This window comes from Anolis carolinensis, chromosome 2 (genome assembly GCF_035594765.1).
Source record: "Anolis carolinensis isolate JA03-04 chromosome 2, rAnoCar3.1.pri, whole genome shotgun sequence".
Classification (NCBI taxonomy): Eukaryota; Metazoa; Chordata; class Lepidosauria; order Squamata; family Dactyloidae; genus Anolis; species Anolis carolinensis.
The window spans coordinates 180,990,008-181,002,230 of NC_085842.1; the positions used below are offsets into that span (position 1 = coordinate 180,990,008).

The window sequence follows — 12,223 nt, forward strand, 5'->3', positions numbered from 1 at the left end:
CTCCTTGCTTTGTTGTCCTAGGTAAATACACCCCTTTCCAATAGTCCTGGGGACGTTAAGGTGCCAGTTAACCAGCCCTGTACCCTGTTATCAACAGCAGACATTACACAGGCAACATGTGAAGTGATTCCTTGGGTGGACATAATGAAAAGGAGCTTCAGACACTGCAAAAGAAGAACAGCAGCACAGTGGGATTTGGCTCAGTGTTTCCTATTCTTGCCATTTCTCCACTCAGGACTACCCTCCAGCTGTTTTCTTTTCTACCATTGAAGGCCGTGAAATGTTCCTGCTCCATCTGTGCTAAGCCAGTGAAGCAAAAAGATTGCAGAATGATAGCAATAATGAAGTGTTTTCAATGTTATTTTTGGTGGTACTCTAGTACCAGCACAAAACCTTTTGACAGTGCTTTATACTGGGTATAGTCAGGCCCTCTGTATCCACAGATTCTCTATTTACAGATTCAATGATCCACAGCTTGAAAATATACTAAAAGAAAATTCCTAAAAGCAAACCTTGATATTTCCATTTTATATGAGGGACATAATTTTAGTGTGCCATCGCATATAATGGGCCTTGAGCATTCACAGATTTTGGTTCTGGAGTTAATCCCAGTGGATACCAAGGACCCACTATATTCCCATGCCTAATTACTAAAATGAGGAGCACCGAGTCTCATTACCAAAAGCCTTCCTTTCTTATTCTAGAAATATGAGAGACTAGCATTTTTAAAGGAAACGGACAGTAGAGGTGTTCTAAGGCGTTATTATTGTGATTGTTATTTTTGTTGTGCCTGTTCCAAGCCAGGAAACTGAAAATAGTTCCTGTGAGACAGAACTCATATTCTCATATGACACCATAATGTGCCATCCACCCTCTCAACTGTGACTGCTGTCTTATGCATGTCTCCTTGGGAACTCAACGTAACTTACTTCTGAGTACACATTCCTATGGGATTGGGTGATTTGCCTCTGATTTCCTGTTCTTGCTCTCTATGAGCATCTACTGACCTCTCACCCTTCCTAGATCATTAACCTCTTTGTCGCTGTCATCATGGACAATTTTGACTATCTGACTCGGGACTGGTCCATTCTGGGTCCCCATCATCTTGATGAGTTCAAGAGAATCTGGTCCGAGTATGATCCTGCTGCCAAGTAAGAGAGAAAAACATTACTTTTTTCTTGTAATTCAGGATGAATACTGTATTGGGTGGTTCTGGATGTTCTAGGAATTTTGGAATTTTCCAGTCTTCACCTTCCCTAGCAGCAGAATATTCTGAAAGTATGGCTCCTTTCACTAAAATGGAAGTGGGCAAAGAATATGTTAGCCCCCAACTCCTTCCCCAGACTCTACCCTAGGGATACACATATTCCTACAAAAGAGATGTATTGAATCTCCTGGAACCCTACAAAAGTCATGGTTTACTTTTTCGATAGGTTGTGTCTCTTCTGCATTGTTTCACATCAAAATTACTTACTTTTTAAAATCCAATTTTCAGCCATTTATGTATGTTTGTATGTATTTATTTCTGTGGGAAGTCTGTTTGTTTGTTTGTTTGTTTAAGATAGTTTTACCCCACCTTTCTCCCCAAGTGGACTCAAGGTGGCTTACAACAAAATAAAACCATACAATACAAAGTTAAAACCATTACCTCCTCCCCTGTAAAAAACCCCTTTGAACCTTCAAACTCCATTCAGCCCTGGCACATACAATCTTTAGTTAAAAGCTTTCTTAAATAAGGAGGTTTTTACCTGCTCCCGGAAGCTCAACAGGGACAAGCCAGCTCTTAATTCATCCGGAAGGGAGTTCCAAAGTGCCAGTGCTTGCCCTGAGAAGGAACCTTCCCTGATCCTACTTAAGTCCATATTAGAGGGAGCCTATGTAGAGATAAGGGTCTCCCCACTTGACCCCAACGTTTGCCCAGGTATGTAAAGGGGGACACGGTGCTCCAGGTAGCCTGGACCAAAGCCATTTATGGCTTTATAGGTAAGAACGAGCACCTTGAATTGGGCTCGGAAACTAATAGGCAGCCAGTGGAGCTGTCTCAGTAATGGAGTATTGGAGCCCCCGGTGGTGTAGTGGATTAAAACCTTGTAACTTGAAGGTTGGGTTGCTGACCTGAAGGCTGCCAGGTTCGAATCCCACCCAGGGAGAGCATGGATGAGCTCCCTCTATCAGCTCCAGCTCCATATGGGGACATGAGAGAAGCCTCCCACAAGGATGGCAAATATCAAAACATCCGGGCGTCTCCTGGGCAACGTCCTTGCAGACGGCCAATTCTCTCAAACCAGAAGCGACTTGCAGTTTCTCAAGTCGCTCCTGACATGAAAAAAAAAGTAATGGAGTAGTATGCTCCCTGAGATCTTCTCCTGTTAGCAGTCTGGCCACAGATCTTTGTACAAACTGTAGTTTTTGAGAACTCTTCTAGTAAACCAACATAGAGTGCATTGCAATAGTCCAATTTGGATGTAACCATTGCATGTACCACTGTGGCCAGGTCCAATCGCTCCAGGAACGGGCACAGTTGGTGCACAAGCTTCAATTGTACAAAAGCCAACCTAGTTGCCCCCGCCATCTGGGATTTCAAGGGGAGTGTGACCACATTCAACTCAGGTTGTAACCCTATTCCCGGTCCATGTTTTGAGAGACCAGCAGTACCTCCGTCTTGTCTGGATTAAGTTTCAACTTGTTCACCCTCATCTAGTCCATCACTGACTTCAGACAATGGTTCAGGTGCAGACTGCTGAAGTTTTTTTAATATTGTTGTTGTTGTTGTTGTTGTTATTATTATTATTAATATATTATGACACAGCAAACAATATAGATATGCTGGATTTTGTATCACAAATTATTATTATTATTATTATTATTATTATTATTATTATTATTATTATCATCATCATCATCATCACCTTTATTTATACCCCACCTTTCTCCCCATAGGGACTCACGGCAGCTAACAATCCCACACTAGACAAGTTTAAAAAGTGCAATACAAAAGTTAAAAAAATCAATAGTAACAGTGTGCTAAAAGCAGAATTAAAATACAATAAATACACTTAAAATGGCCCTTAAAACCCATATCCTGCCTCTTATCCTTCTCCAAATGCCTGTTGGCAGAAGAAGGTCTTGACCTGTTTTAACGGTTTGTTAGTTAAATTTTCACTGCCAGGGCAGTTGGGATTATGTTCATAGGAGTGGACATAAACAATAAGATAGTATTAGTTTTGCCTGGCTTGAGTCATTATAAGAAATGTTTGTGGGCCTCTTTAGGTCCCCCAGTACAATTCTTTGGTATGCTTTCAGCCCATGTATAGTCAAAATATAGAGCCCACTGTTATGTGCTGATTCAGATATTAACAGGTGGTCTTGAAATGTATCCCACATGGATATAGAAGTTGTACTGTAATGTTTTTCATATTTTCACCGCTGTTAAACATGTTCAGATTTTTGTGTCTTTAATGTTTTGACATTATATGGGATGATATGGAAAGGTCATCCCCTTTAAATCAGATTATAAATAAGGGGAACCAATAACTGTTTTGTTGTTGCCAGTGTTACTGTTGTTCTTTCAGGGGCCGTATCAAGCACCTTGATGTGGTGGCTCTGCTCCGGCGCATTCAGCCACCCCTTGGCTTTGGGAAGCTCTGCCCGCACCGAGTAGCCTGCAAGGTAATTACCAAAGGCCTCAGGAGTTCGAGCAATTCCTGGCTTCCTTCTAGCAGGACAGTAAAGTCTCCAAGCAGCATCCTTGCCCAAGATTGTAGGACTTCAATCTGTATGTCTTCTATGAATCAGGAAAGGAGCAGGGTCAGGGAAATAACTAGAGCAGGAAATGCCATTCTGACTGGGGGAGTCTGAGAATTGTAGTCCAAAGAAGCAACATTCTCCCAATTCTGGTTTGATTTTTTTCTCTCTGCAGAGATTGGTGGCTATGAACATGCCCCTGAACGCAGATGGAACAGTCACCTTCAATGCTACCCTCTTTGCCCTGGTGCGGACCTCCCTTAAGATCAAGACAGAAGGTGAGGTACAAGACAATGAGCATGCTATGCGGACTCATTATACACAGAGTGACTCTTTGCTGTTGCAGGGAAAGTATTTTATACATGCCAGACCCCATTGCTAGGTTTTCAAAATTTTCTTGTTTCCCTTTCTGTCCCTTCTAAGTATCCTTACCCCTCCTGTTTAGTTCAAAGATGTTTTCCCTCCCTGGAAATCTGAGAAGAGGGAAATCTTTGCTGGGATGACACAAATAATAGTGGACTATTCAGCAAAACAAATATATATGGCTTCAAATATGACATATTGTTCACAAATAAGTATATATGAATCCCAGCATTAGACAATGAGATCTGATCCCAAACTCTAAGCTCCCAGGTCCTTTAAAAAAGAGTGATAGTCTCACTCTTGAGTTGTAATAAGCTGTAAAGAAAGTTGTCCAGAGGTTCTTGCTTCTTTCCCAGGTTTTCTTCTACTAAGTGTTGATTGAACATTCGAAGAAATGGTAATAGCAGTTCAGCAATGGAACCAACTCCCTATAGATGTAGTGGTGACATCAGAAAGAGGCCAGACAGTTACTTGCTGGGAATTTTTAAACTGGAGAACCTACATTATGCCGGGGGTTGGACCCAGTGATTTGTGGGCCTCTTCCAGGTCTGTGTTCCTATGAAAGTCTCATTCAGGTCATTCCTATTATAGGGGATTTGGATGTGGCAAACAAGGAGCTCCGTGCTGTCATCAAAAAGATCTGGAAACGAACAAAGCCTAAAATACTGGATGAGGTGATACCTCCACCAGAAGGTCAGTACTCCTTCTGTCTCAGGAACAACAAATCCATCTTTTTCTCGGGCCTTCCAAACATTAAGGGAGTAGTAAGAAGCAGGGATAAGAGCTTATATTTTTACTGGGGCCTTTCAGTATTTATGAGCTATGGGGTAGCTGCCAGCCACGTTGGGTTGATGGCACTAGTCATAATATTTCCGACTTACACACAAATTCAACTTAAGAAAAAACCTATAGAACCTATCTTATTCGTAACTTGGGGAGTGCCTGTATGTGTATGTATAGATAGATAGTTTCCTTCAAGTCATTTCCAACTTATGGTGATCTAAGGCCTGTAACAGGGTTTTCTTGGGAAGATTTGTTCAGAGGTTGTTCAGCTTGCTTTTCTCTGAGGCTGAGAGGGCATAATTTGACCAAGGTCATCTGCTAGTTTCCATGGCCAAGCAGGGATTTGAATCCTGGTCTCCAGAGTAGTCCAGAGCAACCACGCTGGCTCTCTCATACATAGACATATACACAGAAATGAAATATAATGATGTATCAGGCACTTTATGATGCAAAATGAAGTTTGTCTTCAGAACTTCATTGCAATCTCATTATTCCTTTGAACATGGTGAGAAAGCTGAGGTTCTTGCATCCCCTTGAAGATAATTATCTCCCCAATCCTTAACAGGTCTCTGATTTTTTAAAAGCAGCCTGGCTGCTATTATGATGCTTCTTGGAAATATGGTTGTTCCAAGAAAGCTGTGCTTCTTAACAGCATGTGCTTAAATATTCCTTTGGCAGAGGAGGAAGTTACTGTCGGAAAGTTCTATGCCACGTTTCTGATCCAGGATTATTTCCGTAAATTCCGTAAGAGGAAGGAGAAGGGGATGTTGGGAGCAGATGGTTCCCCAAGCAACTCTACTGCACTGCAGGTGAGTCTCTCCTTGCCATAAATGTGGGCCTCCGTGTCAGGCCTCCAGGATGATGAATGCAGCATGCATTCTGGGCCAACTCTGATGCTGTTCTCCTGGTGCCTCTTTCTTTATCCAGGCCGGTTTGAAAAGTTTGCAGGACTTGGGACCTGAAATCCGCCGGGCAATGTCTTGTGACTTGGAAGAAGAGGAGGAGGAAGAAGAAAATGGGGAAACAGTGTGTGAGGAGGAAACTGTGACCTACAAGGTGAGCCTTTGACATAGCATTGCATCTAGTGGACTGCACCAATTTGGACATGAATAGACAGGTAGCTGAATATATGTGTGTGTGTGTATAATGTATTCCCTTTGCAAAGAGAATACATAGTAGGGGTTGTGATAAACTACAACTCCTCTTCATGACAATCACTATTTATAGGGGATATTTTTGTATGGAGGGACAATTAATTATGTGTTTATCATGTCAATGAAAACAAAGTTGTTTTCTTGTCCCTCAGCTGAAGGTGTGGATGTTAAGATAATGCTGATCTTTGAATGCATTTACTGAGCTAATAGTACTACCTATGGAGCTTGAATGGGTGGATTTTGCTTCACATTTACAACGAAAGCAATTCTCAAGCCTCTAATTGGAGAAAGAAATTCTGTGACTGGGGTGAAAGGTTTTATGCTTCTCTGGTTTGTGGTTTGATTCTCTTTCCTGGGTCACCTAATTTGTTATAGCCAGCTAAGGCATATTACAGTTCTGATCATCCAGACAAGAAGTGTGCTGTCATGGAGCTTTGAGGTATGGCGATCAGATCTGAAAAGGATTTGTAGGATAACATTATACACAAATCGATGGAGAGCATGTTATTTTCCAAAACAAAGTCTGATTTCTGTTTCTTACCTTTTCCTCCCAGTCGGCTTTGTTCTAAATGCAAATTAAGTACATTTCTACTAGCCAGTTTTCTCTGTTTCTCTAACCTCACTGTTCTGTGCTCAGATTGGAAAAGACTGCAAACGTGTTTTTCGGAGAGCAGATGTGTGTGCAATATGTTGCTCTGCACTGTAGAAATGAAGAGATTGATTGAAAGACCTTGCGGTATTTGGGGGAGGAAATGAGAATGCAGCTTCCCTTCTGGACTTTTAACTTCTCTGGTTCCAAAGGGAGGCAAAACGAGACATTTGCTGAGACTGCAAATGTCTCACCTTGGGGTTCACATACCAATGTTTTCCCAAGAAAGTGGGAAGATGCATGAATGGATTGTTTTGCACACATTCCTCCCAGTTTAAATAGGCTCACACAAAGTGCCTTGCCCAGCCCAATGCCAACCCCCAAATCCTGCAAAGAGCACTTTGACTTATAGTTACTTAGTGGGTAATCGCTATGTGGAGAGATGATTTGGCTTAACATATACTCTCAAATTTAAAAACATTTCTCCCACATATGTGGGAGAAAGCTGAGTAGTGCTAATTTTCAATGAGTAATGCCAATTTGCGCTGCACATTTCCCAGCGCTGAATCTTAGCATCAAAAATAAGTTCTGTGATTAGGTTGGAAATAAGCCATGATGGAGGAAGGAAGGTCTGGTTTAGGAAGATCTCCATATTTTCTTAAAATTATTAGTGCCCTTTACACATTACATTTTCCCCCTTATATTTAGCTGCATAAGGACAACTCTTGTAAAGCTTGTGCAGCTTCAAGATCCAAGAAAAATATGGGTGCCCTAGTTCTATACTGTATAAGAAAAACTTATATTCTATTGCAAGGAAGTGAACCTGGTTATGCCATTATGTATCTGCCAGAAGTTACCATACTTGAAGACGTAGTAAATAGCTAGAGAGGGGATCTAATAATTTCTAGATCCTCCAGGACAACTCTAATGTATGCTTGGACAAGAAATTGGCGATTTCAGTTGTTGTTTATTCGTTCAGTCACTTCAGACTCTTTGTGACCTCGGCCGTGGCCACTCCCAGCTCCTTCAAGGTCAAGCCAGTCACTTCAAGGATACCATCCATCCATCTTGCCCTTGGTCGGCCCCTCTTCCTTTTTCCTTCCATTTTCCCCAGCATCATTCTCTTCTCCAAGTTTTCCTGTCTTCTCATGATATGGACAAAGTACTTCATCTTTGCCTAATACCTTTCCTTCCAGTGAGCAGTTGGGCTTTATTTCCTGGAGTATGGACTGATTGGATCTTCTTGCGGTCCAGGCACTCTCAGGATTTTCCTCCAACACCACAGTTCAAACGCGTCTATCTTCCTTTGCTCAGCCTTCCTTATGGTCCAGTTCTTACATCCATAGGTTACTACGGGGAATACCATTGCTTTAATGCAATTTCAGAATCATTCACAATAATACATGTTTTCCAGGAATGTATCCTCTCATGGACATGGGGGTTGTACTGTATCAGTTTACCACTCATGCTTAAAGGGCCTCATTAAGAGATGAGTAAAACTGTGGGCCACTCATTGATTTGAAATCCCCAGTTCAATCTTTGGCTACAGGACTTTGATGTAACACATGTAGGATTATTCATTTCCAAAACATGTTTGATTGTTTCTTTCTGACAGAGCACCGAGGCATTGTATGGTAGTGCCCCTGATCAATCAGCTGCTCCAGCATCACCAGAACAAGAGGGCAAGACTCTGATGAATGGCCTTGTGGGCTCCCAGCATCCTTCGAGCACCAGCCTCTCCCACGTGGCAAATGGGCCTACTCACTATGAGGATAATGTTGGCAGTCATGATGAGCCAACTGAATTACCCAGCATGCCCACTCGACGCAGATTGAGCAGGTGAAAACAGAAGGGGGTTCTGCTAGGCTTGGAAAGGAAGAAAATAATTGCGAGTCTTACAGGGTAGACAATGTGTCAGGCAACTAATATTCCAGGCATTCTTCACAAATCTTCTCTTCTTTGTTCAGACGGAGCTCTGATGGTAGCTGCATCCCACCAACTGTGAAGGAGGAAACTAACCACAATGAAGATTATGGCGAAGACACCTCAGTTGAGCAGGGTTACTACAGCCGGGAAGAGGATTCGGAGAGCCTGGCCTCTCGCGAAAGGTGAAAACACCACCCTCAGAAACTTTGGTTATGACACTGATCCTATCAACAAGTTACAACAACAGAAGCAGAGATCTAGCCTCATGCTCCAGATCTACAATGTTCCTGTTAATAACCCAGGGCCCCAGAGCAGTACACAAGAGGGTTTAAACTATCAGAAAACTGATTTAAACAACAAACTAACCAATTTAACACATTAAGAGAACTGAAAGAGTTAAAACAGTTCAAAATGAAATGTACATTTGGGGGAGGGAAACTAAACTAGGCCCTAAAAACCTGTAATAAGAAGTCATATTTAAATCTGATACAAGAGGGAAAGTCTTTTTCTATTACCTGTTCCTGGAGATCAAGCAACATTGTTGGAACCAGACCTCTTCTTCTCTGTGCATGATAACTGAAGCAAGGTAGAAACATGTGAAGGTAACATTTGGCCCCATTGTACTAACAGGCCCACAAGCAATTATTCACAACTTTCTGTGTGTTTGGGGCAGGGGTATGGAGTGATTATGCGATTTACATGTAGCTGCCTTCTGGTTTTGACATCAATTTGATTGATTGCCTCAAACGGATGGGTTCCTGAATTTTCTTACCAAGACTGGAAAAATTATTGTTTTGGACAGCAACTTCCAGGATTCCTTCAGCTAGTATGGCCATGGGAACTATAACTAAAAAATCTTTTTCAGGCTCTAAATCATATGTGTCAAACTCAAGACCCACTGGCTGAAATCGGCCCATGTCGTTTTATGTGAACGACAACTCCTTTATTTCTCATCATTAGACATCATGGCAGGTCAATAGGAAGAACTGGTTCCAAGGGACATTGTTCAGTGTGGTTCTGTGCCTTTCTCCCCTATATAGGCAGCCTTCTCTGCACAATCCTCGGCCTCACCGCCATCACTGGGACAATGGCTACGGTGGCTCTTTGCCCCTTCCTTCCCGGCGCATGAACAACGGGCTTGTCAATGGCATGTTGGATAGCAGGCAACCCAAGCGCAGGCGCCTCTTGCCTCCCACGCCTACAGGTCAGTGAGTGACTGGGACTAGGGGCATGATGGGAAAGTCAGGGAGGCAAACCTGTTAAAGTGATCTTATATGGGTCCCTAAGAAGAAGCCACTAAGTACAACAGGGATGACCAACTGCTAGGCATTGAGGCGGGGCCCTCTTGGACCTCCATGGAGTTTTGGTGCCTACTGCATCCATAGAATCATAGAATAATAGAATAGTAAAGTTGTAAGAGACCTCATGGGTCATCCAGTCCAACCCCCTGCCAAGTAGCAGGAAATCGCGTTCAAAGCACCCCTGACAGATGGCCATCCAGCCGCTGTTTAAAAGCCTCCAAAGAAGGAGCTTCAACCACACCCTGGGACAGAGAGTTCCAGTGCTGAACAATTCCCACAGTGAGGACATTCTTCCTAATGTTCAGGTGGAATCTCCTTTCCTGTAGTTTGAAGCCATTGTTCTGCGTCCTAGTCTCCAAGGCAGCAGCAAACAAGCTTGCTCCCTCCTCCCTCTGACTTCCCCTCACATATTTGTACATGGCTATCATGTCTCCTCTCAGCCTTCTCTTCTGCAGGCTAAACATGCCCAGTTCTTTAAGCCTCTCCTCATAGGGCTTGTTCTCCAGACCTTTAATCATTTTAGTTGCCCTCCTCTGGACACATTCCAGCTTGTCAACATCTCCCTTCAACTGTGGTGCCCAGAATTGGACACAGTATTCCAGGTGTGGTCTGACCAAGGCAGAATAGAGGGGGAGCATGACTTCCCTGGATCTAGATGCTATACCCCTATTGATGCAGGCCAGAATCCCATTGGTTTTTTTAGCAGCCGCATCACATTGTAGGCTCATGTTTAACTTGTTGTTCACAAGGACTCCAAGATCCTTTTCACATGTACTGTTGTCGAGCCAGGTGTCGCCAAACTGTATCTTTGCATTTCATTTTTTCTTCCTAAGTAGAGTATCTTGCATTTGTCCCTGTTGAACTTCATTTTGTTACTTTTGGCCCATCTCTCTAATCTGTCAAGATCATTTTGAATTCTGCTCCTGTCTTCTGGAGTGTTAGCTATCCCTCCCAATTTGGTGTCATCTGCAAACTTGTTGATCATGCCTTCGTCTAAGTCGTTAATAAAGATGTTGAACAAAACCGGCAACCTAAAAGTGGCACAGTCCAAATTTAAAGCTTTTGCTGGATACTTTTTAGCCTAAAAAAAGCCATTCCTCCCTCCAAACCTCTGCTAACTACTTGTTTGAAAAAGACCTCCCTTCGGCCTAAAGACTGAAAGTGGAATATGTGGTGAAATTGCCCCCACAGTCACAGGACCACAGAATGACACATTTTACAAGTAAAATTTTTGCAGAGGACTACAGTTCCTGCAAGGCCCAAGGTTCCCTAAAATGTCCTGGGAGACAGTGCTCTTTCCCTTGGGTCTGCAAGGAGCAAAGTCAGGGGTGGGATCTTTTTGGACTGTGCCACTTTTAGGTTGCAGTCCATCAGGAGGGTTTCTTGTTTGAAAGTTTGTCCATTATGTAGCAGGCTTGGGGGGAAGGGGAACTGATTGCAAATAAATGACTGCTGTGTCAGGCAGCCCAACCTAGTCTTGTTCTCATTTCCCCATCCCTCAAATGCAATGTGAAGAGTTGCAGACCAAGGTAAGCAGAAATTATCAGTCCAGAGAAAGCTCTATGACATGGCAGCAGGCCATTCAAACCCAACTGTATGCAAAGATCTCAGTGAGCTGATCTGTGGAACATAGAGAAGGTAGTACATTTAGTGAGAGCAAGATGTAGAATGACAGAAGTGGTGAGATTTAGGTTTAAAACGTCTGGAAGGTCAGCTGTGCTGAGGGGAACACAGTAGTCATTCCCTAACTCTACCAGTGATCTCTGATGGCTTCTCTGTCATTTTCTTCCTGTGGCAGGCCGAAAACCCACCTTTAACATCCAGTGCCTGCAGCGTCAAGGTAGCTGTGATGACATCCCCATCCCAGGCACCTACCACCAAAATGCCCCACCTTGCCGAGCACGTGCACAGGTACGTTCTCTCCAGTGTGCTATGAGAGATGGGGTGCATGTCTGCATGCCTTCAAGTTACTGTTGACTTCTGGCTTTTCTTAAGCAAGTATTTTCTTTAGCAAGGAATGCTCAGAAGGTGTTGGCCATTTCCTTCCTCTAAAATATAGCCTATAGCAACCCTTCTTAAACTTTTTCCACTCGTGGTCTCTTTCTGTCCAAGACATTTTTACACAACCCCAGGTGTATAGGTATGTTTAATAGGTATAAAAAACCCAAACATTTACTAATAATAAACCAGCATTTGCAAGGCTTGCTAAAGAGGCTGGTGTGTGTGTGTGTGTGTGTGTGGAATAGCATTTTCTGTGGAGTCCACCAAAAACACGGCATGTTGTTGCTAACAAATTTGTGTAAATGGATGATGTTCAGAAACCTTTTACTGTTGCCAGTTTTTGGTAATCTCAACATTGAGCT

General features: G+C 42.9%; 1 protein-coding gene across 3 annotated transcripts in view; it reads left to right on the plus strand.

Annotated features, from left to right (window-relative positions):
- cacna1f (calcium voltage-gated channel subunit alpha1 F) overlaps positions 1-12,223 on the plus strand; it is a 91,638-nt gene that overhangs the window by 74,968 nt on the left and 4,447 nt on the right. For all 3 annotated transcript variants that reach the window (XM_062971236.1, XM_062971235.1, XM_062971234.1), the window contains 10 exons: positions 1,024-1,151; positions 3,573-3,669; positions 3,920-4,022; positions 4,699-4,800; positions 5,569-5,699; positions 5,818-5,946; positions 8,249-8,472; positions 8,601-8,741; positions 9,600-9,763; positions 11,659-11,771. In XM_062971236.1, coding sequence (XP_062827306.1) covers positions 1,024-1,151; positions 3,573-3,669; positions 3,920-4,022; positions 4,699-4,800; positions 5,569-5,699; positions 5,818-5,946; positions 8,249-8,472; positions 8,601-8,741; positions 9,600-9,763; positions 11,659-11,771 — 1,332 coding nt within the window. The remainder of the gene's footprint in view (positions 1-1,023; positions 1,152-3,572; positions 3,670-3,919; positions 4,023-4,698; positions 4,801-5,568; positions 5,700-5,817; positions 5,947-8,248; positions 8,473-8,600; positions 8,742-9,599; positions 9,764-11,658; positions 11,772-12,223) is intronic.